This window comes from Larus michahellis, chromosome 2, assembly GCF_964199755.1.
Source record: "Larus michahellis chromosome 2, bLarMic1.1, whole genome shotgun sequence".
Taxonomy (NCBI): domain Eukaryota; kingdom Metazoa; phylum Chordata; class Aves; order Charadriiformes; family Laridae; genus Larus; species Larus michahellis.
Window position 1 is genome coordinate 22696216 of NC_133897.1, and position 24419 is coordinate 22720634.

At 40.2% G+C, this 24419-nt stretch overlaps 1 protein-coding gene and 1 long non-coding RNA gene across 4 annotated transcripts in view; one reads left to right on the forward strand and one right to left on the reverse strand.

Moving 5' to 3' along the window:
* CACNB2 (calcium voltage-gated channel auxiliary subunit beta 2) overlaps positions 1–24419 on the reverse strand; it is a 256438-nt gene that overhangs the window by 121053 nt on the left and 110966 nt on the right. The window contains exon 1 of one of the 3 annotated variants that reach the window (XM_074574510.1): positions 7118–9457. The exons of the other annotated variants lie outside the window; for them this stretch is intronic. Within the exon in view, the coding sequence (XP_074430611.1) occupies positions 7118–7168 (51 nt within the window). The 5' untranslated portion in view covers positions 7169–9457. Of the gene's footprint in view, positions 1–7117; positions 9458–24419 lie in introns of those variants that run through there. 3 annotated transcript variants of the gene reach the window in all.
* On the forward strand, positions 1026–10314 carry LOC141738709 (uncharacterized). Its single transcript, XR_012585447.1, has 2 exons — positions 1026–1346; positions 6522–10314. It is a non-coding gene; the product is annotated as an uncharacterized LOC141738709 (long non-coding RNA).

Below are 24419 nucleotides of genomic sequence, written 5' to 3' on the forward strand. Positions count from 1 at the left end.
AGTAAAATGTATAAAACTCACATAACCCTGGAAAAATAGCCTGTGATGGATATAGTTCCTTTAAAAATACAGCTTTCCACTGAAAAGTTACTAATCTAGCTCCGTAATATCACCACTACATGCTGCTACACTGAATGCTACATTAAATAAACACTGGGATTTAACCTCAGTGAAAGGCTTTTATCTCCCTCACTCAGCACATGTCTGCTCCTCAGTGCAGGGAAATGCTTCAAGTGCCACGAGCAACCCGATGATCACCAGATGCTGATCTCCTGGAGCTGGTGACTGAGGAGTAACTTTGGCTTGTAGCTGCGCACAGGACCTACCAGCAGCTACCAGGGATATTAACCACTTCTAGCCACGTCCACATCCTGAAAACTGCTCGAGGTACAGGTTGTCCTCTGGGTACTATTGCTGTCCAGTTCCCATACGTGGGGCATTGACTTCTCAACTGATAGTTCCCAGAAGAGAGGTCCGAGCCCTTGGTCCTTTAATACCGTTTTGGTTTTTAAAATTAGGTAATAATTTGTGTACCAAGTCCAACCATATCTCAAAATCACATTTATAAAAGTGCTTGTAAAACTTGAGCTATTGACATCTCCAAATTCTGTTCTCATTTCAGAAACAAAAGTGCATCTGATCAGCAGAGCCGCAACAGCAGGCCACAGGAGGCATTTTGGCACACTTTGCCCTTGTTTATGCCATTTTGGCACAAGCCATCATTCCACAATTCCATCAATTTAAGTTATTGATTCTCACCAAATGTTGTGGTTTCTTTGGCTTCATCACTTCTTCAAATCTCAGTTCCCATCTCTCATTTTTACTGTGTTTGGAACATCTATTATTTCTGATGTTCGCATTTTTGGCAATCCTAAAAGCTTTATTAATTATGTTTAATTTTTGTTGACGAATGGCTTGTACAATTTAACCAGCTCCAGTGAAATGAATTCTGGTGGAATGTGAAAGTTGGAAAACTCGCCTCAGCAGAAAGGACTATGTATCACTTGAGACCTGCTTCAGAGCTCACAGTAGGAATTAAGTGTAATTTAGGCAGCACATGGGCTGTTGCAACAGCCTCTCTCACCTATGAGGACAGGCGTCACCCTGGCACTGGAGAAACATACTTCAGTTTAATGAGCAGGGAGCCAGATGTGTAACCCTGACTAATAACTCTCAGTGTGCTGCGGTGGAATCACAGTCAGAAGAACCAGTATGTGAGCTAAACGGAGTCCGTAGTTTGCAATGTAATGGACGAAATAGCTACAGTAAGTTGTTCCTTACAGAGAACTAATGCAACATGTTACGGCGACGTTTTCAGAACTGCCCTGATGAGATGCAGCAAGAAGGTAAGATACTTTTAGTCAATCTTCCTTGTCCACTCAAATTAACTAAATCTTGTTAGCAGAGAGTAAGAACTCTCCTAGTGAATGCTTAGGGCAGGGTGGAAAGGTCTTCCCTCTCCTACACTGAAACGCTACATATTTTTTCCAAGTTATATTCTCCTAGATTCGTGTAAAATTGTGATTTTTCATTACATTTTACTGTTTAGTGCATTTTTTCCCCTCCTTCTTGCTACGATCCACAATCGGAGTTCATAAAAAGACTGCTCTGAACAGCCTGGTACCCCAGTGCTGTCAATACTGAAAGCTCATGCATCAAACCAAAGCGCATACCTCAGACCACGTTTCTGTGTAGGGCTCGACTTCTCTGTCTGAGACTGAAGGGCTCTAATACTCTAAGAAAGGCACTCCAGCGTTTTCTGCATCCCAGTTAAGAGTTTTAAAGGTGAGCCTGCTAGTGTGATTCCGCAGTCATCCCCCACTACCTTTTTCAGGTTCAAATCCATAATACTAAGGTGAGTTGGGTGAGGATTTCTGAAGTTACTGAGAAACTCCTCCTAAGTACAAAAAAATTACTAGGCAATTGATTTACCACGATGAAAAAAGTTAACAGCATAAGAATTCTGATCAAATCCATAATTTTGCTCTTAATATGGTAGTGACCTATAAAAAGACAGCATTTTGAATTCCAAGGCATAACAATTTCTCCTCTCCTAAATTCATAAAACTGAACCTAAGTTGTATGTTGTGTTGTACATGACATGAACGGAATAATGGATTTACACTAAACCAGACTCAATGCAGAAAATTGCTTTTAAAATTTAAGACGGAAATGATTGGCTCCAGCAATTTAGTTCAGACACCTTAAGCTTCTCCTAAAATGAAAGACTTCTGCCATCACAATGCTAGTTGCTTTGTTTAAGTCTATGCAAATTCTAAGGAAGCCGGGAGATCCATGTGAAAACACAGCAATAGAAGCTGATCACATTTTCTTGAGAGAAAATATTCAGCCAGAAAATACCATGATGTTCTGGGAACTCAGTGATTTACTTTGACTTTGGCAGAAAGTTATCAAAGTGATTAGCTTGAAAATGACTTTTCTAGCATTCCATCATAGCATAAGCTATGGAAACTATTATATAATTAAGCATTAGCCAAAGTGACCCCGTTTCCGAGATGAACTGGAAATATTGCTGAAAAGCAGTATTTCAAAAGTTCAAATAGTACTTTTTCCAATGCCTTACACATATTCATTTACTAGTTTCTAGTAAGCAAATACTGAAGAGGTTACTCTGATTTGAACAGAATAGAATACTATGATTTGAAAATACTGGTTTCATTGTTACATTATTAAAAGGCAAGAAATAATGCATACTTCATTGTCATATAATGATAAAGTGTATGTGAATGTGACATAAAAATAAAAACCCAAAACAAAACATAAAAAAAACCCAACCAGAAACTTTCAAACAAAAAACAGTCCCTGAATGGTGCTTAAATAAACAAGCAGAATCATAGAATAGTTTGGGTTGAAGGCACCTTTAAAGGTCATCGAGTCCAACCCCCCAATCATAAGGCTCTTAATAAGAGAGAAAAGTGTAAAGCCCAAGCATGTCTGGGTCACACAAATTTTCAAAGAGCCTCTATCCTGCTGAACTGAGCTGCTGAACTGCGTACTTACAAGGCTGTGCTGAATTGCACAGAAAGGATAATACACACCTGACCGAGGACTTTGTCAAACTGAGAACACGCTAAGTTACGTTACAACTATTGCAACTGTGAGCCAGTCTTTCTACTGACATCCTTTGATCAGCATGAGCCTACTCAAAGTGCAATTCAGCTTTTATACCTAGAATTGCCAGCAGAGCTTCACAATTATATTTTTTTTCTGATACTAATATTCTATCAATACAATTAACTAACAAGCTAATAATTTTTAAGCAATGAATATTCTAAATCGTCAATCTGTCAGCATCCTTTCGGCAGCCTCAAAACATTCAGAACAAAAGAGAAATTTACATCCATTAAAATACAGCAAAACGCAATGTATAATTAATGACGAGCTGAAGAAAAACAAGTTGTTTTGTGAACAGCAGAAGTAACGAAGCCTGGTTTCCCACACACACCTCCACAATACCTTCAGCTCTCTCTCATTTTCCCTACACACCACATGCTCCATACCCTCGGTTCCCCTCCCCAAACTCCCCTTCCCTTTCCGCGAGCTGCTGGTGGAACAAGAGGCAGCATTTGTTTCAGCTACTCTGGAGTTAACGCCGTGCTCATGGGCTGGCTGGATGCTATCTTTTGGATGCTAGAGGAGCCCAGAGAGCGCCTTGACTCTCGCACACTGGCATGTCGAGCAAATGGCTTTAACAGCTCCATCCAGCCCCCAAGAAGGTCTGTTATAAGCACTCAGTTCTTCTGAGACCTCCGCAAGACTGATTTAAATTGGCCATAGGATTGAAGTTACTGAGAAGCACAACTAACAGATGGAAAGTGGGATTGCATAAATCTTGTCTTAGGAAACCAACCTAAAAATCAGAGCTGTTATACAAAGACTGTCCATACGCTTTAATACTCAGCAGCGTGTTTAAATATAAGATGATGGCATGAGCAGCAATGTAAACATTTAGCCTGTCAGTCAGTATGGAGAATTTTCAACTATCTTTTTCACAGCACATTGGTTGCTGTTATTAAGCAGTTGCAAGCGCAACATAAACCACAGGCTTTCACGCAGTGTACATGCAGCACCAGCAGCGCGTGAACATTTGCGAATATTGTACTTACAACAAAGGACTTCAGGGATCAGAAATAAAAAAAAAAAGCAAAAAGTCCTATGTGTGTAAATAGAAAAAACATAAATAATAGAAAAACCTATTTTCACAATTAATAACATCTTCTGTATTTTGGCCCATAGCAAAAAGTCACTTTAAAATAGAGCAGCCCAGTGGTTTAGTAGCCTACAAGACGGACATCTCAAAATGCAATGAAGTTTCAAGGCACTTTACCTCCCCTCCTTCTACGCCATTTTTATGCTGCACTTCCATCCTGGGAAGCAAAGAGCAGAATTCATCCTTTCAATTTTATCAGTTCTGAGGCTGGTTAACTGCAATTTGAAAACTGAATAAAAAATAGCAGCAGCAATTATCTATTCCACTGATGCCAAAAACATAAATTCAGGAAAATCTGGGCAAATTGGCAAAAGGCAGGATGTCACTTCTCTGCATAGTGGGATAGGTAAGGACAAAATAACGGCCGCAGGAGACCACAAGGAATTACTGCGCCGGATGTGCTTACACTTTCTGGCAGTTACAGAAGTTTCCATATTGAAGAATTTCTATGTCACAAGGACTGCGTTGGTGGTGAAAACATGTCAGTGGTTATGCAATAAGTATTATTTTATTTCATCCTACTGTAGCATTTTAATTGACTTGGATACTTCAGGGGTCAACTTGTTACAAGGGACATGCTGAAATTTGGCAATTCAGAAAAAAGTACCCATTAAAGGGTTATCTGACTTTCTGCCCGATTATCCAATTTGTATCCACTTTTGATGCAACATCTGTTATTAAGAGACTGATATCAATAGTTAATTTACTTAATTATACGTGCCAAGAAATATGAGAGAAAAAGTTCTCAAGCTATATCTCTTTTTTTAATCTTCCAAATCTTCCCACTACTTTCCTTTCGGCCATCTAAACAATTCCTTTTTCAATTAGACAGTGTTTGAGGACTAGTACTGCTAAAACCAAACTAATTTGCAAGCACAGCTTCCTTTAAAATGCTTCTGAACAAGAAGTGACTACAGCCAAAATGACAAAGTTAAATGGTCTCTTCCCCTCATGACACATCTAGAAACTAGGATAGAAACTGAGGAAATATGAAACGAATGGTCATCAACCATCACTTTAAAGACGGGTTGACCAAACGTTCAGAAATCCACATAATACACATGGCTGAATCCCTTCAGCCAAATTTTATTCTTTTCTGCCTGTATTCCGCTTCACCTTTCCTGCTTTGTTGCTGCTTCTCAGTCCACGAGGGCTGCCCATCCACAGCGCCGCTCCCTGCGATCCCCTTACCCTGTCAAACAGTAACTTCTTCCTCCGTCCACCAGGACCTCTATGACTATGCATGGACTTCTTTGGACCTCTGTGATATCAGGTTAAAGCTTTCTTTTACTCTATAGCCCAGATAAATCAAACCCTTGATGACATTATTTGATGATCAGTAGACAAAAAGATTAAAATGTTGCATGGGAACGTGGACATTATTTGAGCTAAGTTCTAACACCAGGTAGCTTCTCTTTAGGAAAACAGTATTTTTCAATTTATTTTTTTTTTATTTTACACTCTTTTCCCACCAAAAAATTTATTCTCCAATTTTTCCATGTTTATAATTGTATTGGGATTGTCAGAGAATCCCAATACACACTAACTCATCAGAACTCTTAAGAACTGCTTGCAAAAGATACATATTAAAACTTAAAGACTTAAGCTTTTAAGTATATTAATTACATAAGAAAAAAAGCTAAAGACAGCTATAGCTACAGTTGGACTCGATGATCTTAAGGGTCTTTTCCAACCTAAATGACTCTGTGATTCTAGTAGTAGCTGATTTCTGCTGTTCTGAACATCCGTGCTGGAAACAAATCCAGCGGAGTTGTATGTGGTAGTTGTATACCTTCCTACTTCATGGCACACTTCCATTGTTGCATCATTCCCCCCCCAAACATACGATACGAGCACGTTTCTAATTTGAGTAAAGAAAAGTTGACCATAGGAGAAGGACCGAATGGATGTTAGCAATAACTACTCCTATGTGGAGTTCCCTAAACAATCCAGGAATAGGAGTGATCCAGATCTGATTTCCTTCCCGAAGAAAGGTGTGGAGCAGCCGTTACACAAGACACCGTCCCTGGGTTTTCTCTGAGTAACTCTGGAAAGCTACTGTCATGCCTCTGGTACACTTCTTTTACTGCAACTATATTAAAATCTCTCATAAAAGTTATAGAAAGCAGCAAGCTTAAGCCAAACATTTGGCTTAAGTTTATGCCTACGTTACTTTTATTATTTTAATCTCCATCCTTTGTTTTCTACAGTGTAGAAAAGAAAACAAAGCACATTCAATTAGAACTTTAAAAAAAACTATTTGTCATCTATTTATATTTTATTTCACCAGCACGGCTGTAGTGGGATATCGGCGACTATATACATAAGTCCCTGCCCCAGGATACCCGCACCTGGTCAAATGCTGCCAAAGCAAAATCATGAACCTGTTACAACTTAATCCAAACCAAAGATAATACAGAGTGTAACATCTGTGTCTGTAAAGAGAATGTACTTCAAACTACTGCCAGCAGAGAGTCCCATTGCTCTCATATTGAGGAGAAAACAATCATTTAGCACAATCCCAAAAACAACCCACAGAACAAACAGCAAGCTACCTCGTTTTAACGGTTTTAATAGGCTTATAGACAGAAGCTCTCTCAGCAACAGCCACCTGTGAGCGCTTTCCCTTCCCCTCGGCTCCAGTTTTTACCGTTTTTCAAGGTGACAGCAAGTTAGTACATTTTTTAAAAGGAAGCTCAAAAGTACAGTTTGGACGTCCACGAAACGGCTGGCACATTTTTCAACAACATTTGAGCTTGGCTAGACGAGAGCAAAGTGAAACAGTTTAACTGTAATTAAGTTAACTTGCAAGCCAGCCCCTACGTTGCATTGTAAAATTAAAGGGCTCCCGAGCATCTGGCCTGCACTCCTTCGACATATGCTTACCCCAGGAGTCATGTGCTTAGTTTGAGGAGACATCAGGCGTCTGTCAAGCATGTCAGCCTCGCTCCACGCGGGCCAGCCCTTCCAGCAGCAGCAAGGCTTCTGACAGGAGCAAAACCTCCGACGCGAAGCAGTGCGCCAGCGAAAACTTCAGCAAATCATCCTGCATTAACCATCGTTTGAAACACTCCTCTGTCTAAGGCCCGGTTTAAAGTGCCCAGCTTTTGCCTATATGGAGCGATAGTGTTTGCTGGCGATTTCTCTCAGCTCTTGATCTGATTCAGTCCCTATGTTAGGTTACAGCTCAGCAGAGAGCCCGTCACCATCAATTACCAAGGAGGAGTGGGAGGGCTCCGCGCGCCCGGTGACGTCAGCCGCTGTAGGAACGAAGCCTGCACACTTGCTGGAGTAACATAACATTTGATTAATCTCAGATGCATGCCTGGCAGCACACATGGCCTCCTGTTAACATACAACAACTGGCTGTGCTGCCAGAAACAAATCACAGAGAAGTCTCTGAACGTGAACACTGGATGATCGATTTCTTGATGTTTGTGGATATGGATTTTTTTCTTTCTTTCTTTTTTCCCCCCGCTCCTGAATAGAGAAATTAGGCACTGGAATTTCAAGTTGGAAATCTCAATTAGGTTGGAAATCTCCCCTGTAACAGGAAAACTATGCTTGACCACAATTAAGGTAAAAGACATATTATGGTAGAAGATGCATTCAAATGAACCTTAATCATGGTTCTTTATAAAACCTGCCATCCTAAAAACAAACTCACTAGATACATCAGCATAGCAGTACTTCCATGCGTTTGCCAGCCCACTCAAATCGTCAGGAAAACTCACACGCGTAATATTATTGACCCTAATGAGTTTAAGAGTTTGCAAGATTAGGGTCAACTGGCTTAAAATAGGTTAAAAGTAAATAAGAAGAATGAAGAAGACATGTCTGTATTGGTCAGGGGCTTCTGGAGGTGCAGAAGGAGAAGGCAGGAACAGGCACGGAACGGTATGAACAGAGAAAGAGCTGCGGAGAAGCCGCTTTCTGCTCCTGCTACCACTGAGATAATAAATGATGAGGCAGTGACTCCGGAGAGTAGCAACAAGCACAAACATTTTTTTTGGCTCCAGCTGCTCAGTGAGCTAGGCAATCTTCTCTGCTTACGCCTCGAGACTGGTCTTTAATAGGCATGCTAGGCGAGCAAAGCCCCATAAAGTCAAAACTCCAGCCTGTTGGAGCTGAAAACATTGCCTATTTCCAAAAGCCAAACTCTTAACACTGATTACACTCTGTAAAGTCGATGGTAGTTGGGAGAGGGAAGGGCAGACCCCACCTATATACCTCACAATAAGAATCAAAACAGAGTCATTATTATTTTTATTTTTTTTTTAAATAAAGACTTCAGACTGGCTTCCATTTATATTAATGGATTTCTAGACGTAGTTTCACACAGCCACTCTTAAGGTGTACCAAGGTCAGTATAGAGTTATCCTCTTCCCTCCCCCCACAACTTAAAATGGGATTTCTTATTTATATTAGCTGCATACCATATTGCTAACTACTCTAACTCACTGAAACTAGAAGTGACTTTTGGTTTACACATGATCAGGTTTGCTTTTTTTCTTCAAGGGGAGGCTGGGAATGCAGGATTGTTAAAATTTTGCCACTGCTTCAGAAACCAATATCCATGTTATGTTCACTTCAGATGCCAAAACAGAATTAAATAAGTAGAAAACTTGCATAGGCTTTTGATGATCGCCAAATATTTATTTCTCATGAAACAGATATTTCTATTTACCTGAAATAGCAGCAAAGAAAAATACCCAGAACATTGACAACCTCTTGCGTAACGTATTTTGACTTCCATAAGGCACTTCTAGGATGCATTATTAAACTGGAAATGTTAAAACAACTACTGTTTTCAGAGGAAGCAAACAGTAAAACTTCAGCGAATACAATTTTAGACGGCTGTGAGAAGTATAGCAATTTCTGATGCAATACTGTATTAATAAAGTGGGGGTTTTTACAGTACAATTACTGAGCTAGCTTTCTGGCAAAACTGTCATCCTTAAAAAGTTTAACACATGCTGTGGGACACAAATACCTTGGGGCAAATCAGAACTGCTCTGAAGAATATACAGTCACAGTCCCAGCTGGAATATCGCAATTAGGACAGGGCAGCTCTGATTCCAGAGGCTTATTTTCTGCCCTTCAGCGGATTTTACAGAATGCTGAAACTCAGCTTGCAAGACCAGGCTGTCATCATGGCAAATTTTGGCATTACAATATTGAAACAAAAGAACTTTGTACTAGAAAACACAGAAATAAGATGACTTAAGCTTCAGAAACAGCAATAGAGAAATTCCCTGGTACTGATCACAAAGTTTCAAAAGCTCCCTAAATCTTCTAGCCATAGAATAGAAACAGCCTCTTGTTCTTTCTTTTTATTTTAATTTTTTTAAACTTCTGAGCAGCAGACAGTCACAGAACTAGCGTGTAGTAAATGCGAGATGACTTCTGCCCTTTGTTGCCCAAGAGGGTGAACTGTCACCTAAGCAGCACGAGGTCTGTTAAAAGCTGCTGCTGTGCGTAACCTGACAAATTAATTAAGGTGCCTTAGAACAAACGTGAGTGACCTTCAGTCACTTACAGAAAAATATAAGGTCTTTATTAAGAGAACAGAAACACATTTCGTCCAATGATTACTATTTTCATTCATTCTTTAAACCTGCATAGCAGTAAAGGAGAAGTAGCTTTAACATTAAATCTTAACACTCCGTATTTGCACAGTGCTTTCATCAGAAGTCTCAACCAGTTTTAAACACAACCTTATGAAATTTTACTATGTTTGGACTATAAATGCCATTAAGCACATGAGAAAATGGAAGCTTGTGAATGTTTAAGTTTTTTTGGTTTTGTCTTTTTGTTTAACAAAGCAAGGTACCTGGACTCTGCTTCTTTCCATCCCAAGTTGAAAATGGGTGTCTGTCTAAAAAAGTTCTTGTTGACAAACCAGATCAAAAATGAGTAAATGAGTTGTTAGAGATCACAACAGTCAATAACTCAGAAGTAATGAAAGCTTAGACATATGAGTAATTTTTGTCATCACCAAGTTATTGTGCATCAGCTGATCTATATGTGGACATGTGGGCATGCTTAGCATATGGCAAGCAAATTAAAGCAATTTATTGTAATTCTGCCTCGTTATGGATTATGTTATCTGGCATTTTCTGATGGATAAATGCATGAACAGGTAATGCATAGCAACTTGTAAATCCATGTATCTAAACCTTATATATATATATATACACACACACACATACACACACACAGGAGAATTGTTCTGTCTCTCCTTTCCTTCCCATTTTAAAAGCAGATAATGCATTTGTTTTTCTTCAGTTATCTGGGATATCATATTTGCTTTTATTCAGTCATCAAGTACCTCATCAGTCTTAACACAATCTCTCAAAAGATAACTTCACGTTTCTGAGATTCCTCAGCCAACTCTTTAGGTATCCAAGTATCCCATACAAAAACCTCCGGTTAAGTAGGGTCCAAGCTGTTACCTTTCTCTACATGAATGTGAATATTTAGCCGTTTGCCATTGATGTAAGTTACATATGTTACCACTTGGTAAGAGTCAACTTTAGAAGAGCTTCCTTTACCCTTTTGGAAGACACATTCTGACCAAAAGACATCAAGGTATTAAAATCCCTCATTTATTTAACATGACAAGACAGTAGAACACTGTATAGGCCTACGCAAAGCTGATATATATGAATTTTGACATCTGCAACATTTCTGTTGAGAAGACAGATGATAAATTAGTCAAAGCTCACACCGAGTGAACAACTCAGTAGCAAACAGACTCAAACCCAGATTTCCTAAATTGCTGCAACAGCCTTTCCCCAGAAAACACACAAAACCACCCAAATCCTGTCGGCAGGAGACCGCTCGGTTCCCTAGCACATCCCGAAGTTCATGAAGGTTTCTCAGGTTCATTGTTCCCTCTCAGATCTTTACCAAAGGGCCATTCCGCTTGGTGTTTTGCACACTAAATGAATAGGGCCACTCACGCAGCAGAGTCCCAGGGGAGATGCTGGAAGAGTGGCTGGTTGATACTTGTGGCAAAAGAAAATAATCCATTCGCTCACCCAGCACGGTGGGAGCTGAGCTGTAGGACAGCCCCCCGCTTCCCAACTACACTCTGCCTGGTTTGAATGAGGGACACAAACAGCGTCTCCCACCTCCAAGGAAAAGTTTCTTTACTATCAGATATAAAGTCAATCTCTTGTTTTTGTCTCGGTGGCCAATGAAAAGTAAACTATTTTCTAGAAGTGGGAGAGGGCTCAAGGTGAAAAATCCATCACAGAATACGGGAGAAAATTCCGTAATGCCTAAATATTGCAAAATAGGCTTGAAGGTTTGAAACAGGTGAGTACTCAAACCAGCAGGGTTACTGGCTATAACACAGAGAGAAGATTTATTATTTTTTTTTAATAATGGCAAGCTGACTTGATTCAATACCTACTGTGAGAAAAAGGTTCACAGCTATGTTTTACAGTTAAAATACATCCCAAGAGTGCCTGGTTTACCAAGAACTGCACCTTCATGTTCCTCATTTTTGACCAGCTAACTTAAGGAATTTGTCTTGCAAACTGTTGGTCCTGAGAAAGAGCAACAGTTGCCTCTGAGAGAAAAGTGTTGCATCTTTGTGGATGCTGATCTTCCTAACTTCTGAGTACACACTGCTTTGCCAAAAATCACTTTCATGGAAAAATGTGGAATTCCACCAGTCTAAACGCACTCTCACCTTTACATGACACTGCCTTACTGCAAGATCCACAAGGCAGGATCACTGTGCAGGAGTACGTCAAGGTCAGGTGTTGGTTAGGAAAGCAGCATTCACAGAGCACCAACAGATCATTTTTAATTTCTGCAGAGAAGGAACTTCATCACTAGATGAAAATTTAAGTTCCCTGATGGCACTGAAAGACGTGTTAGGAAATTAACAGGAATCTGAGTGCAGCACATAAAACATACACATCACACAAAACAGCTAAACTAGCAATTTAAGTAAGTAAACATCACTGCTTAGAGCAGAGCTCTTGGCCCTCTCCACTCCTGCCCCCATCCCTGGTATCTCCAGCAGTGCCTTCCCTCCCCTCTGCTGGTCCCAGCACTTGCCAGACCCCTCCAGGAGGAGAGAGACATACCTAGCCTAGTGGGAAACTCAGGGTTTGGGGTTTTTCTCTTTTTCGTATTTTTTTTTTTCTGCCGTATCAGTAAAATGAAATATCTAAAGGGAACAAAAGCAAGGCAAAGGATGTCGGTAGCAGTGGGGCAACAAGCCTTCACCACCCAAACCGCACTGTGAAGCATTATGAGATAACCCACCAAGGGCCTAACTCTTTTGTGAGTTTAATCAAACTTTTGTGAGTTTAATTTCTATTTTGCAATGCATAGCAATAGCTATGCAATATAATGCTGTAGCTGTTTAAAAGCAGAAAAGACATCTACTTCAAAACAAGTATCTCACACTCAAAACATTAATAATTAACCACCCACACACAAGCATTTACTCAAGTAAACAGAAAAAATGACAGCTGAGATACATACAGTTGTGCTTAACATTTAAATGAAGTCTTGTTTTATTAAAGATAATTCATGTCACATTTTTCCCCTTCAAAGTACAAATTTAACTCCAGCCACAGTGAATAAGGCACACCCCTCCATCCATAGATTTTGATTTTATACTTACAATAGCTACAGACAATGTTAGCTCACTGCAATCTCCTTCGATGTTAATTCTCCTGAAAACGTTCTTATTGGCGTGATCTGAAGCCCACAAGGCTCTCTTCGGTTGGCTTTAGATTAGGCCCTTACATAACCGTAACATCTGGGGCCCATTTCTGCCATGCAAGTTCCAACAGACACAATTCTGTGTGTATAAATTCATTTCTATTTAACAGACGCCTGTATTTTTGAAAAGCTGAGCTGATCTGCAATTCTGTTCAATCAAACACACAAGTTAATACATATTGTCCCAAAAAGGAGTGAAATAAATAATGCTATTTTGTATGACATAAATCCTAAATGTATTCCAGTGTGTTATTTTAACTTCTGTGCTTTGCAAATTCATATCCATCTCTGCACAGAGGATAAAAACCACAGCAGACCATTATCGCCACAGCTGGAACTACTGGAAGGGAGAAGGTCCAGGGTCAGTACTCTTCCCCTACATTATTTTTACACGAAGTATCCAAAGTATTACATATACTTTGTATATCCTAGAATAAACTGTGATCTTCCTCAGGAGACAGCAAAGCGATCTAATAGTGAAGTAGAAACGACATGAAGTACCGTTGCACAGCCCACATAAAGCAATTGTCAATATGTGCATATTTGTTTATGTGCAACTCCAGAGTGAAGTCTGGAAGGGATTGCTATCAATTAGTGAAAGCTCTCCATACGATAGCTTGTTAGGCTATACGTAATGAAGAAATATAACAAACTGTTATAACCTACTTCCTTCTTACGGATAATTTTCCTCGAGTGAAGAACAATTAGGATTTCTTGTAAAGTTGCGTTTTTTTCCCCTACCGACAATAAAAACGTAACATAAGGATATCCATATCCATCCTTGTAATTGCACAAACAATAAAATATTAACAGGATTATCACTAAATCCTTGTGAAGAATTCGGTGTCACTACTATAGAAAAAGCCTTGCTGAAATAAATACATGAACCAGAACTACTACCCAGTGAAGCGCACGGGTTTACAGGAATCAGAGAATGCTCTTCAGATTACAGCCTCTAAGATTATATCAAAAATAGGTCAGTACAACAATTAATTAAAAGGACTAAAAATAAGTTATTTTAAAATTATTTTTCCAACTTGTACCAATGCAATAACTGTGGATTATTCACACTCTCATCTATCGTATTTCATGTATTTTCACCATTTATCACAGAATACTACAGCCTACAGAAGTTATAGTTTTTTCAGGCCCGCAATGCAGAATTTCCAGTTATCCTTTGCAAACAACAGCAGAATTTCCACCCATCAATCTAAACGGCACTGGACTTTGCATTTCACAGTTCAACACTACTTATCTGGATTAGGAAAGCAATTGCATGCCAATTAAGACATGTAAATAGGCCCAAGAAAAGAATGTAGCACAGCAAAATATACTGACTTAGTCTTTTTAATAGTAACAAACACTGTAATTCTTTTTTTATTATTATTGTTATTATAAGCATGGAAAGAATGACAAAAACCACAGTCATACCAAGGTTAAATTACAATATGTTACACACAGAGCCTACTTTGAAAGAAGATTAAGACTACAAAATAAAGCAATTAAGCATTTGGTCAGCTTTAATTGAATTCCCTTGTGCTCACCTACATAATCATATTCTGATTTCCAGAGAGCTCCTACATTTTTCAGCACACAGATGAATGGTTACTGACCTGCTACCTTATATTTTTTTACTCCTGTTTGTTCTCCTGAGTGTTTGGGCCCCAGGCCTCCTGTATTTCTCTGAAGCCTGTATTACTAACTTGTTCTTGGAATTTTCTGAGAAGGTCATCACCAGCATTTTCTATAGCTTCAAAAAGACTGTACGATGAAGGGGGCTTTTTGACCACTTTACAGAGGAGAGCTACGGCAGGAAGAATATGGTCAGAAAGGGCTGCTTGTTCTGAAGACCACGGTGTCTCCCCAGCATTTGAAATGGGAACATGCGATCTTTTTGTTGCCTGTGGCACCAAAATTTGGTGTGTAAGAGAAAGCCTTCTGCTCCAGCAGCAGCACCTCACCCCCGAGTAGTTGACAACAGCAAGAGATCCTCTTGCAAGGCCACACGTCTTTGGAAGACATGCAGAACATTTGTCGTGCACTCACAAGATGACGAAAAAGAAGCTTTTTTAAAGTAGAAGGAAGGTGCTAATTAACGGGTACGACAGATTTCATATACAGACAAACCCCTTAAGGCAGAAGCATCTCTCCGGTTGCATTTTGATCCCAAAGATCAGTCCCCAAGAAAGAACTTGAGCCATTCCAACCACCCCAGTATAAGTTTAGAAACTGTATCTCTGTCGTGTAAATAACATACACAGCAAATGACAGAACTGGACCCAAAAAGTGAGAGGACACGACATGTTTTTGGAACACGAATCTCTTGAGAGCCCGTGAACACACATTAAATAAACCTTGTCTATAGTACCACTGTCACAGTTCTTGTGCCACACTTTGTGGAGAATAAACTGTCTTGTGGAAGGGTATCTCCACGCACTTGCTCTGTGCTTATATTTCTCCTTATTTCTGCCACTGGCTACTATTGGAAAAAAGCCAGATAAATCTTTGGTTTAACTGGGTACAGCGTGTTTTGTGACAGGTGCTAAATTAACAGATAAGGGGAACAAAGAGAGAAGAAAAGGAGATGCCCACTGAGTTCTTCGACTTTCAAAGTTAGCTTAAGGGCTGATATAAAACATAACTCCCAGAAGAGTCATGGTGCTAAGCTGCCCCTAAGGCTTCATGGCTGAGAGATGCCTCTGCAAAATCTTCCAGGGAAGAAGGGTGTTGTTAAACATACTTAAAGTTTCATTTTCATTGCTTTTATGTTTTTTTTTCTTTTTTTCACTCTGGTTCTGTTTTTGTGATCAAGGACTTACCTTTCCCCCTGGTAAAATAAAAAGGAGTCCCTTGCTGTGTTAAAGCACAAATTCTCTAGAAACATCACACCCAAATGTGTGGTACTAAGTGCAAGCAGTCCCTTTAGACGACTGTACACATGAGAAAAAAAAATGCACATTCAAAGAACTGTTGTGCATTTCCATTGAACTACATAGGTCAGGACAGATGTTAGTACTGTCAAGTACCAGGTTATGGGAAGGAGTTTTCCCTAGAGCACTAAAGAGTGCTTTCGACCATGAACTACGCAGCAGAGGGACAGCCCATGACAGCAGGAACTGCCCGGAAGGTTACGTTATCTCTGCAAATAGAGACTTCAGCTGATAGCGTTATTTTATTTTCCTCCCTAATATAATTCAGTCCACTTCTTTCCCATGATTAGTTCCTTAATATTCTCCAAGGGCCAAGGACATGATATACTCAGCGTTTAAACCTGATTTTGCCCTTAACCAGAAGTTACAGTAGACACTGCACTTCCTATTTAACTTTTCTGTATTGTCAGTATTTGGTTTGAAAAGTTTCATTTTCAACACAGAACATATTTGTGAAAGTACTATTCTGCAAAAGCAGGAGAACATGGAGAACAGTTTAACAAGTGTCTTAACATTTTTTAACAGACAGTGCAATACCACTGATTGCATTTCAGATCCGCTGTGCAGTAAAAAAAAATTACTCTGCAAAACAGCTACTGCTCTGTGAATTATCAAGCGCAACATGACTTACAAATGATTGCTAAAATGTAATCTTGGCCATGCAAATGCCCATCTTTCATACAAGGGAAGAAACAGGAACACTTTTTCAGTAAACATGGAGGTGTCTCCAAGGGTTGGAGGAAGTTCAGGACTTCTCCTAGCTTATTTGGCTCCTGCTCCACTCCTAGCAGTTAGCAGAGCAATCACTGCAGGGCCCCAGCAGAGAAATTGGTGACTACTAGCGTGGGACAGCATTCCTGGATCCCCTTACTGGGATCTAATGCATCAAACCTGCCTGAACCATGCTCCTGAACCAAAGCCAACTGGCTTTTTAATACTGCATAGTATTAAACTAACTCTCTTCCCCTTCAAAAGAGGATGGCTGAATCCAAACCGCCCCGCAGGAATACTATACTACCTGGCCTGTGCTGTCTCACAAGCGATGCCAAAGAGCTGCCTGGAAGACTGCGAGTTAGTCCTGGCCAAATACACACCAGGGACCACTCCGACAACTCTGCAGAGTTGCACTCCTGTGCCAGGAAACCTCTGATGCTTCTCAGCACCCGCGTACAGAAACAGCCTTAGGGCTAGATAGCTTCAATAACCACAGGCAAAGCCAGGCCCCATTTATGGCCACAAATGTACTTTAAAGCGCACTCAGGCGATCATTTCACCATTGTTTCTGAGCCAACTCAAGTATTTCCATTTTATATCCTCACCTGCTCATCTGGAGTTTTCTTTCAACCTGGCACCAGACGGAACCAACCCAGACAGACACTGTGCTGCTAAACCTCTCCGGTGTCTTTCCAGAGGCTCCCCTACGTCCCCGCCTGGCGGGACACCCAGCCGTCCCCCCCCGGCAGGCAGGGCCAGGCCACCGACTGCCCACACAGCGCAGAGCATCTCGCACGGGTCTTACAGGCTTTGAGACTTTTGGACAAATTTGAGCACTGCTAATATCGGCTTATTTCTGTTCTTCCTTTTTCACTTTAACTCAGTTAATTATTTCCATAAAGCTTTGGTAAAGCATGTAAAAGGAGATTTAGAAAACAAAACTGTGTCGGATGCAGCACTGTAATTTAAATGCCTGGTTAGTTTAATGCAGCTGATGTTTCTTTAAGGCCTGGGTTACGTACACATCCACTATACTTCCAGGCGTTTTACATGCGGATTTAGGATTGCTGATGGCAGCCATTAAGAAAAATACATATTTATCTCCCTGCAATGGGGTTATTTCTATAAACCTCTTTACGACAAATTTTCACTGACACTGACCCATGCCAACCACTATTTCCCTTCACCTTTCCACAGCAAATTACCTGGTAAGAACAAACATTCAGATCAGTATAACGTAATGCAAATTAAAGTATATGTTCACTTTGGATCACCTGGAGAGAATTTCAAACTTCATGGCTGGCCCCAGACTGTGCTTCCTCCCATACAGCTGCAGAGGGAACAGGTTTAGGTGGGTTTTTGTTTTGGTTTTGTTTTTTTATTCTTGGCCGATAAAAGATTTCAGTGGCGCAGCAAATCAAACATACTAAATCTGCATGCTTCAGCTCCAGAGACTGGTCAGACGCAGAAAGTAATCAGTGACAGGAATTAAGAGAACGATTTTGTGTCCCAGATCCGGGGAATGCCACGGGATTGCTGGGCAGTATTTAGACAAGAGGCTGCTGGAAAGAACCTTCTAGAAAAAAACCAAAACCAAAAACAACACAAAACCAAAACAAAACAGAACACAAAACCCCATTTGCCATTTCTGGTACATAACAGATATTTTGGGATTAGCTCATGATGCAGAGAGGTGAATATATTGTAGAATAGAAAGAATGTGAATTACAAAAGCAATTAGGCTGCTTGTGTAACCAAAATAAAAGAAGGGAAAGGGATTAAGGAGGGAAAGAGAATGGAGTAAAACACAAGGATTTTCTAAAAGAGCATACTTTACTCCAGAAACAATTCTGAACCTGATGCATGGCTGCAGCGTGCTAAGTGTTGTCCTGCCCATCCAAACCCCTCTGCCTGCCTTGCAGCGTACCTTTTCCAGCTCTTGGATGGTAAAAAACCATGGAATTCATCATATACATCTCTTTCTTGAAGTATTAGAAACTGAAAAAATCTTGTAGACTGAATTTTTAATTATTGCATATTTTGTTTCATTGATAGCACAGAGAAGTCAGAGATGAAGCACTCTTCATCAGGCTGTGTGGTTTTCCATGTACCGTGCAAAAGTTATTGGCAACACAGAAAAAGAACAATTTGCACAGTTTTATGGTGTCTGACAACAGTGAGCCCTGAGCTACAGATACCAAACCAATACTCAGTTGTATCTGACTATTTGAATACCAAATTTCAGTTTGGTATATCTGAAAACATTAAGATCTCAACCAAATTGCCTCAAAGGAATATCTATAAATCTGATCAGTTTTTAAGAATCCACCTTTTTTCAACCATGCCTATTACTCAAGCTGATTTAAAAGCTTACCTTCATCTCTGGATTAATTCTTTTCTCTGTCTTCTCTCTGCTTCCATCTTCTGTCACTCACTTATATACATCATCATTCTCTTCTCCCTCTATATCACCTGTTGCTTTCACCATATTTTGATTTTTTTTCCTAATTAATATGATTTTCCTTCCAATTGTCTTTTAATCCATTTTGCTTCAACTTACTGTGTTTTTTTCCTGTATTGGCACTCCTCAAAAAGCAACCAGACAAAACACTGCAAGGAAACCCCTACTCCAAATCCTACTTTCTTAGAACACCCAGGAAAACAGAATTAATTCAAACAGCAGCAGACCTTTTGTTTTAAATACCTGAAACCCCACCTGAGATCTGTCAGGAAATACAATTTCCTTAAAAAAAAAAAAAAAAAGCTTAGTCCTTTTTTGCTTATGAAATCCGGTAGAGCTAAAGAAAGATCAGTTACTTGCAAAATTATTTCTGTAGTAAATCCATTAGATCAGCCCTGACAAAAATAAACTAATTTGCAGTGGAGAACATATATCATTCAGGTACTTGGAAAAGTCAGGTCATTTGGAAGCTGCTACATCTCCAGTATTTTTGGTTTAAAGCTGCTGTACAGGACATTTTGTGACAAATCTCTTTTGATGGAGGGTTGAGAACCCCCTCTCTCCTTATTCACATTTTTCTGATCTCCTGACACACTTGCACATGAATTTGAGTGAGAAAGAATGCACAAAAGAACGGGAAGACCAGGTGTTGGTTTGCCACTGCCAAGCCTGGTAAGTCATGAAATAGGTCACAGAATCATAGAGTTGCCCAGGTTGGAAGGGACCTTTCAGATCATCTAGTCCAACCGTCAACCTAATTCTGACAAAAACCATCACTAATCTAAACTATATCTCTAAGCACTATGTCTACCCGTCTTTAAATACCTCCAGGATGGTGCCTCAACTGCAAAACCACCAGGTTTAGTTATTTCTTTAAACTAGGACAGGAAGGTATACATGCTGGTATGCAATATAATTTCAATTTTTCACCTTCTTTGCACAGTCAGCTTACTTAAAGAAAGCAGTATGCTGTAATTCCATTCAGAAACAAACACAAAAATTCACTGGTATTATTGATCCATTGAGGGAAATTCCAATAGAGGACAGAAAAATTAACTCTCCGTTTGTTATTTTTACGACTTATTCTTTATGGTATTGTCAGAGCAAATTCAAGCATGGTCGCATTGTAGATTTTGACCCCGAACTCAGTCCCTAGCCCAGCCCATCCACCTCGCCGGCCACGGCTGCGCACAGGGAGCACAGCGGGAGGGTTGGATTGCAGCTCCGCAGCCCTCCCCTCCTTCAGCAAACCTCCGGGGACAAGCCCGAGTGACACAAGGCACACGTTTGTCCTGACACCGCTCTGCGCATGAGAGGAGTCTCCTGCCCACCCGTCCCAGCGTGCCTCGCAGTGATTGTTTCTTCCTAAGGAGATTTAGGCAGTTTGCGTCAATCAAGGATTTAACAAGAGACATAAATGCCATCCCCTCTTAACATAAACAAACAGCTGCCAGCACCTTCCTTGATGAGCTAAGGGTGCATGGGCGGCTGGCAAAAATTATGAAAGTTAGTCATTTCTACTGTATTCTCCCCTTTCAAACATACTAGCTAATCTTATCATTTAATCACAGGACTGATTTTAAAGGTCTTCATTTTCCACAGTGGCAAAAAACTACTTTAAAATACTTTACAGGCATATATAAATAAAATGGGAATTCTTATGAATAATAATATTAAATGCCCAGAATCATATACAGAGTACAAAAAACATTAACAAAGTAAGCATAGGCAATCATTAAATGTTTTTCCAACTCCAACTGTCTAAACAAGGAAACAGAACTCAAATAATTAATTATTGAATAAGGCTTGCTCCTTGGTCTATAAAGTGGAGTATACCTGTATCAGAACGTCAGCAGAAGTCAGCATTCACAAGCCAGGTGGCTTCAAGTCTTGTCAGATCTCTTTTTTGCAGTAAATTGAATAATAATAATTAAAAAAAAAAATCCTTGAAATTAATTGTTTCAAATTGCAATATCAACACAAACAAGCTTTATTTTGCAAGCAACATCTTCTGCTTTGTAAACCTGGCCATGTTCAACACATACTTACAAACCAGTCAATTAAATAACAGAATTACAAATTCTTTAAAAACTGGCCCGATCATTCCCACAATGAACTTCAGGAAATTAGCATGAAATTAGCAGTTTGCCAGATGCCCAGTAGAAGGCAAATGAAGAAAAATCACTGCCCCGCAAACGATCTGCCACTCAGTGGCTCGGCAGCTGGGCTGGGTGCGTTTCTCCTCCTCACTCCCTTCCACACTCTTTACCACCAGCACACACGTGCTATTTTTTTCCAAGTAGAAATGAAGCGGCCAAAATACAGCTCACATGTTGTCTTATTTCCTCAGAAAATAATTTAAATCCAAGTACTTCTTCTTTGCCCTACATTTTCCTTTCAATAAGCTGTTTGGTAGCTCCCACCAACCACCATTAAATCGGTCGCAGTCATCCTTTTAGCGACAGTTCCAAAAGTTCACTTCACAATGTTAGAAGCTTGTTACAATTATAGCACCTCTTAGCACTTGAACTTTTGATCTGATTTCTTAAAAATAGCAAAGACTCCCAGATCAAAAGAACAGCATTGAAAATAACAGTATTAATGCCATTTAATCAGCTCCAATTTCTTCTAGCCTCTGGAAGAAGGCGGCAGCGGGTGGCATATTCTAGTCTACATTTGGACCAACTCAAAATTCACAGCTGTGTCTTCAAATATTTCATTCTGACACTGTGAAATAGCAATTTGGGAAGTATACAAAGCCCTGTGCTAACATTTTGCGGTAAAGCTCGTCTATCTTAACTTCCCATGTCCTTCTGCTCACAGGTTTTGGGAGACAAATTCCTAAGTTTTGTCATGAGTTTCTTTCTTCCTTTCTGTCCCCCCACACCGGCAGGCATGGTTGTAGGACCTCTCAGGCTGCACACCTACTCTTCGCTCTGTGGTTTCCTTGGGAGCCTTCTTGCTTTTCTGGAACACCTCTGTAAAAGGCATTCAATTATGATCTAAGGAGGTTTTCAGAAACCTTCAAAACTCTAGGGCCTGCTCACAGGGTAATATTGCAGGGTTAATTAGACAAAATTAAAATCAGATGTATTTATCTTGAAAGTAGGGTCCTAAACATATACTAAATTTCTGAAAACAAAACAGATGCTGTGACTTAGTAGAACAATTTGTCAACACATCATCTGATTATCTTTTTTTTTTTTTTTAAGTAAAAGGGATATGAACCCACTCCTAGCCGCGAAAAAATAACGTCACAAACATACCACAGATTTAAAAATAAAATGGCCATCACTGAGACAGTTCTTGTCCTCACTTACACTCACACAATCCTAATTAACACCAGGCAGAATTTGGCCCACTGTGCAAGCCCCCTCTAATCCCTGCACTGTAGTCTGCCACGCCAGAAGGTTATTCCTTGAAACATTCCCCAGTAAGCCGGATAATTCTAGAAATGACATTTCAATGCCATTGAATCAGTTTGCCTAGTGCTACGATTTAATTTCTAAGCCTTTTCCACTTGACTGTACTTGTATTAGAACACAGAAATGGTGAAAATGCTGTCTTTTTGAGAAAGAAATCAAAAATGACGATGACAACTTTGGCCTCTAGTTTGGGACACCCATTTGGAAAGAATCGAGTCTTTGCAAGGGGTAGCATCGTCCTTCATTTATTGTATATCTAAAAGGTACATCACAAATTATAAAATGCAAGCAAAATATTTAGAAAGAGAGTATCAGAAAGCCAGAGTACCATCTAATGTGTAAGATAAAAATAACAAACCCATTTGTTCAGTGTCCTAGGACTGCGTTAAAAATGAGACGCTGCAGCAGCGAGAGCAGAGCGGCTGTTTTCACAACATTTAGCTCCTGGCTCCCAGATAAAGGGCCTGCGAGGGCAGGGGAACACAGGGAGAAGCGACGGACTGAGCATCCCAGAGGCTGCGGGAGCAGAGACGGGCAAAGTTTAGATTAGGTCACGTCATTGTCCCAGGGCTGATGGCTCAAGGCCATTTCGCACCTCCTTGCCTGAGCTGCACTTAGGGCTCATTATCTGTAACCCTGGATATAAGGCTCAGGGTTTAGCATAGGAAACTAAGCTTTATGATATAAATAAAACCAGACCCTGCAAAGAAATAGGTCTTCTCTACTAAATAGAGACCAGTTTTATAAATATTTCCATGTTCAGCTCCTTGCCGTGCTGAGACTATAATCTTCGTGGAATAAAGGGCAGTCTGCAGCGGTGCCACCTCTGGGGAGAAGGACTCAAAATAAAGTCTCTAATTTCCCATTTATGCCATGTAGGAATTATACAGGGCCGGCTTCTGCACCAGGTCCAGGGTTTCGTACTCTTTGGCAGCCTGGCTTTATCAGCTCCGTGTTCACGTCCGGCCGCCTGCGCAGGCGAGGAAGGGCTCACCCGGCTGCGCCCGCGAGCTCTTCACAGCGCTGCACAGCGGGCAGCTCACAGCGGGGCTGAAAGGAGACGCTGCTCTGCCTGATGTCAAAGCCAGGAATGCCGTAATATGCAGATAAATACACCTATATTTTTCAGGATATTTCTGTCCTCGTGACGTAAGGGACATGAGTGACATGACATATCTCTTCATTTCCATTGATACCTCTTCGCAGAACACCTGGGGGCCATTTAAAAAACACTGATTCTGTCACAGCTTATTTTCCAGTTTCACTCCATTTTCTCACCTGTTATCTCTTGACTTATGTAAAATACTCAAATTTAGTATCCTTGGTAAAGCTCATTTTTAACTCTGCCACATATGAGACTACGAGGATTTTTTTCTGGTTTCCATTAGCAAAGCAGTAATATAAAAACCCTGAAAAAATGCAGGACAGCAGCGTGAGGAAATTTGTGTCTGCTCCATAGTACTTTATACTCCTTCACACTTCCTTGAATACAAATTTTGCTAAGAAAAATCAAAGACTACCAAGTCAACTAAAGATTTTAGTAAGTATGTGGTTTTCTTCAAGTCAGACAGTTATCTACACAAATACTTAGGTGTATGTGCAACAAATACTGATGAGTATCTCAAAATTTCATATTCACCATAAACCAGGTGTTTTTAAAGTTGTCTCAGGAAATAAATTGCATTTGATTGCAATAGAATTTTCTAAGTTCTGCTATAACAACACCAATACAGTTTTATGAACCAAGAACCACGAGTCCCAAGCGTAACACTGACACAGCAACATTGAAAGTCTTTTGGAGTGCCCATCAGACATGGGGGGGCTTCCCTTACCATCAACTGGCAACCGATAATGGTATACCGTAAAACACTGCAGTCAATTATAAATATCTCTGAAGCTCACCAAAA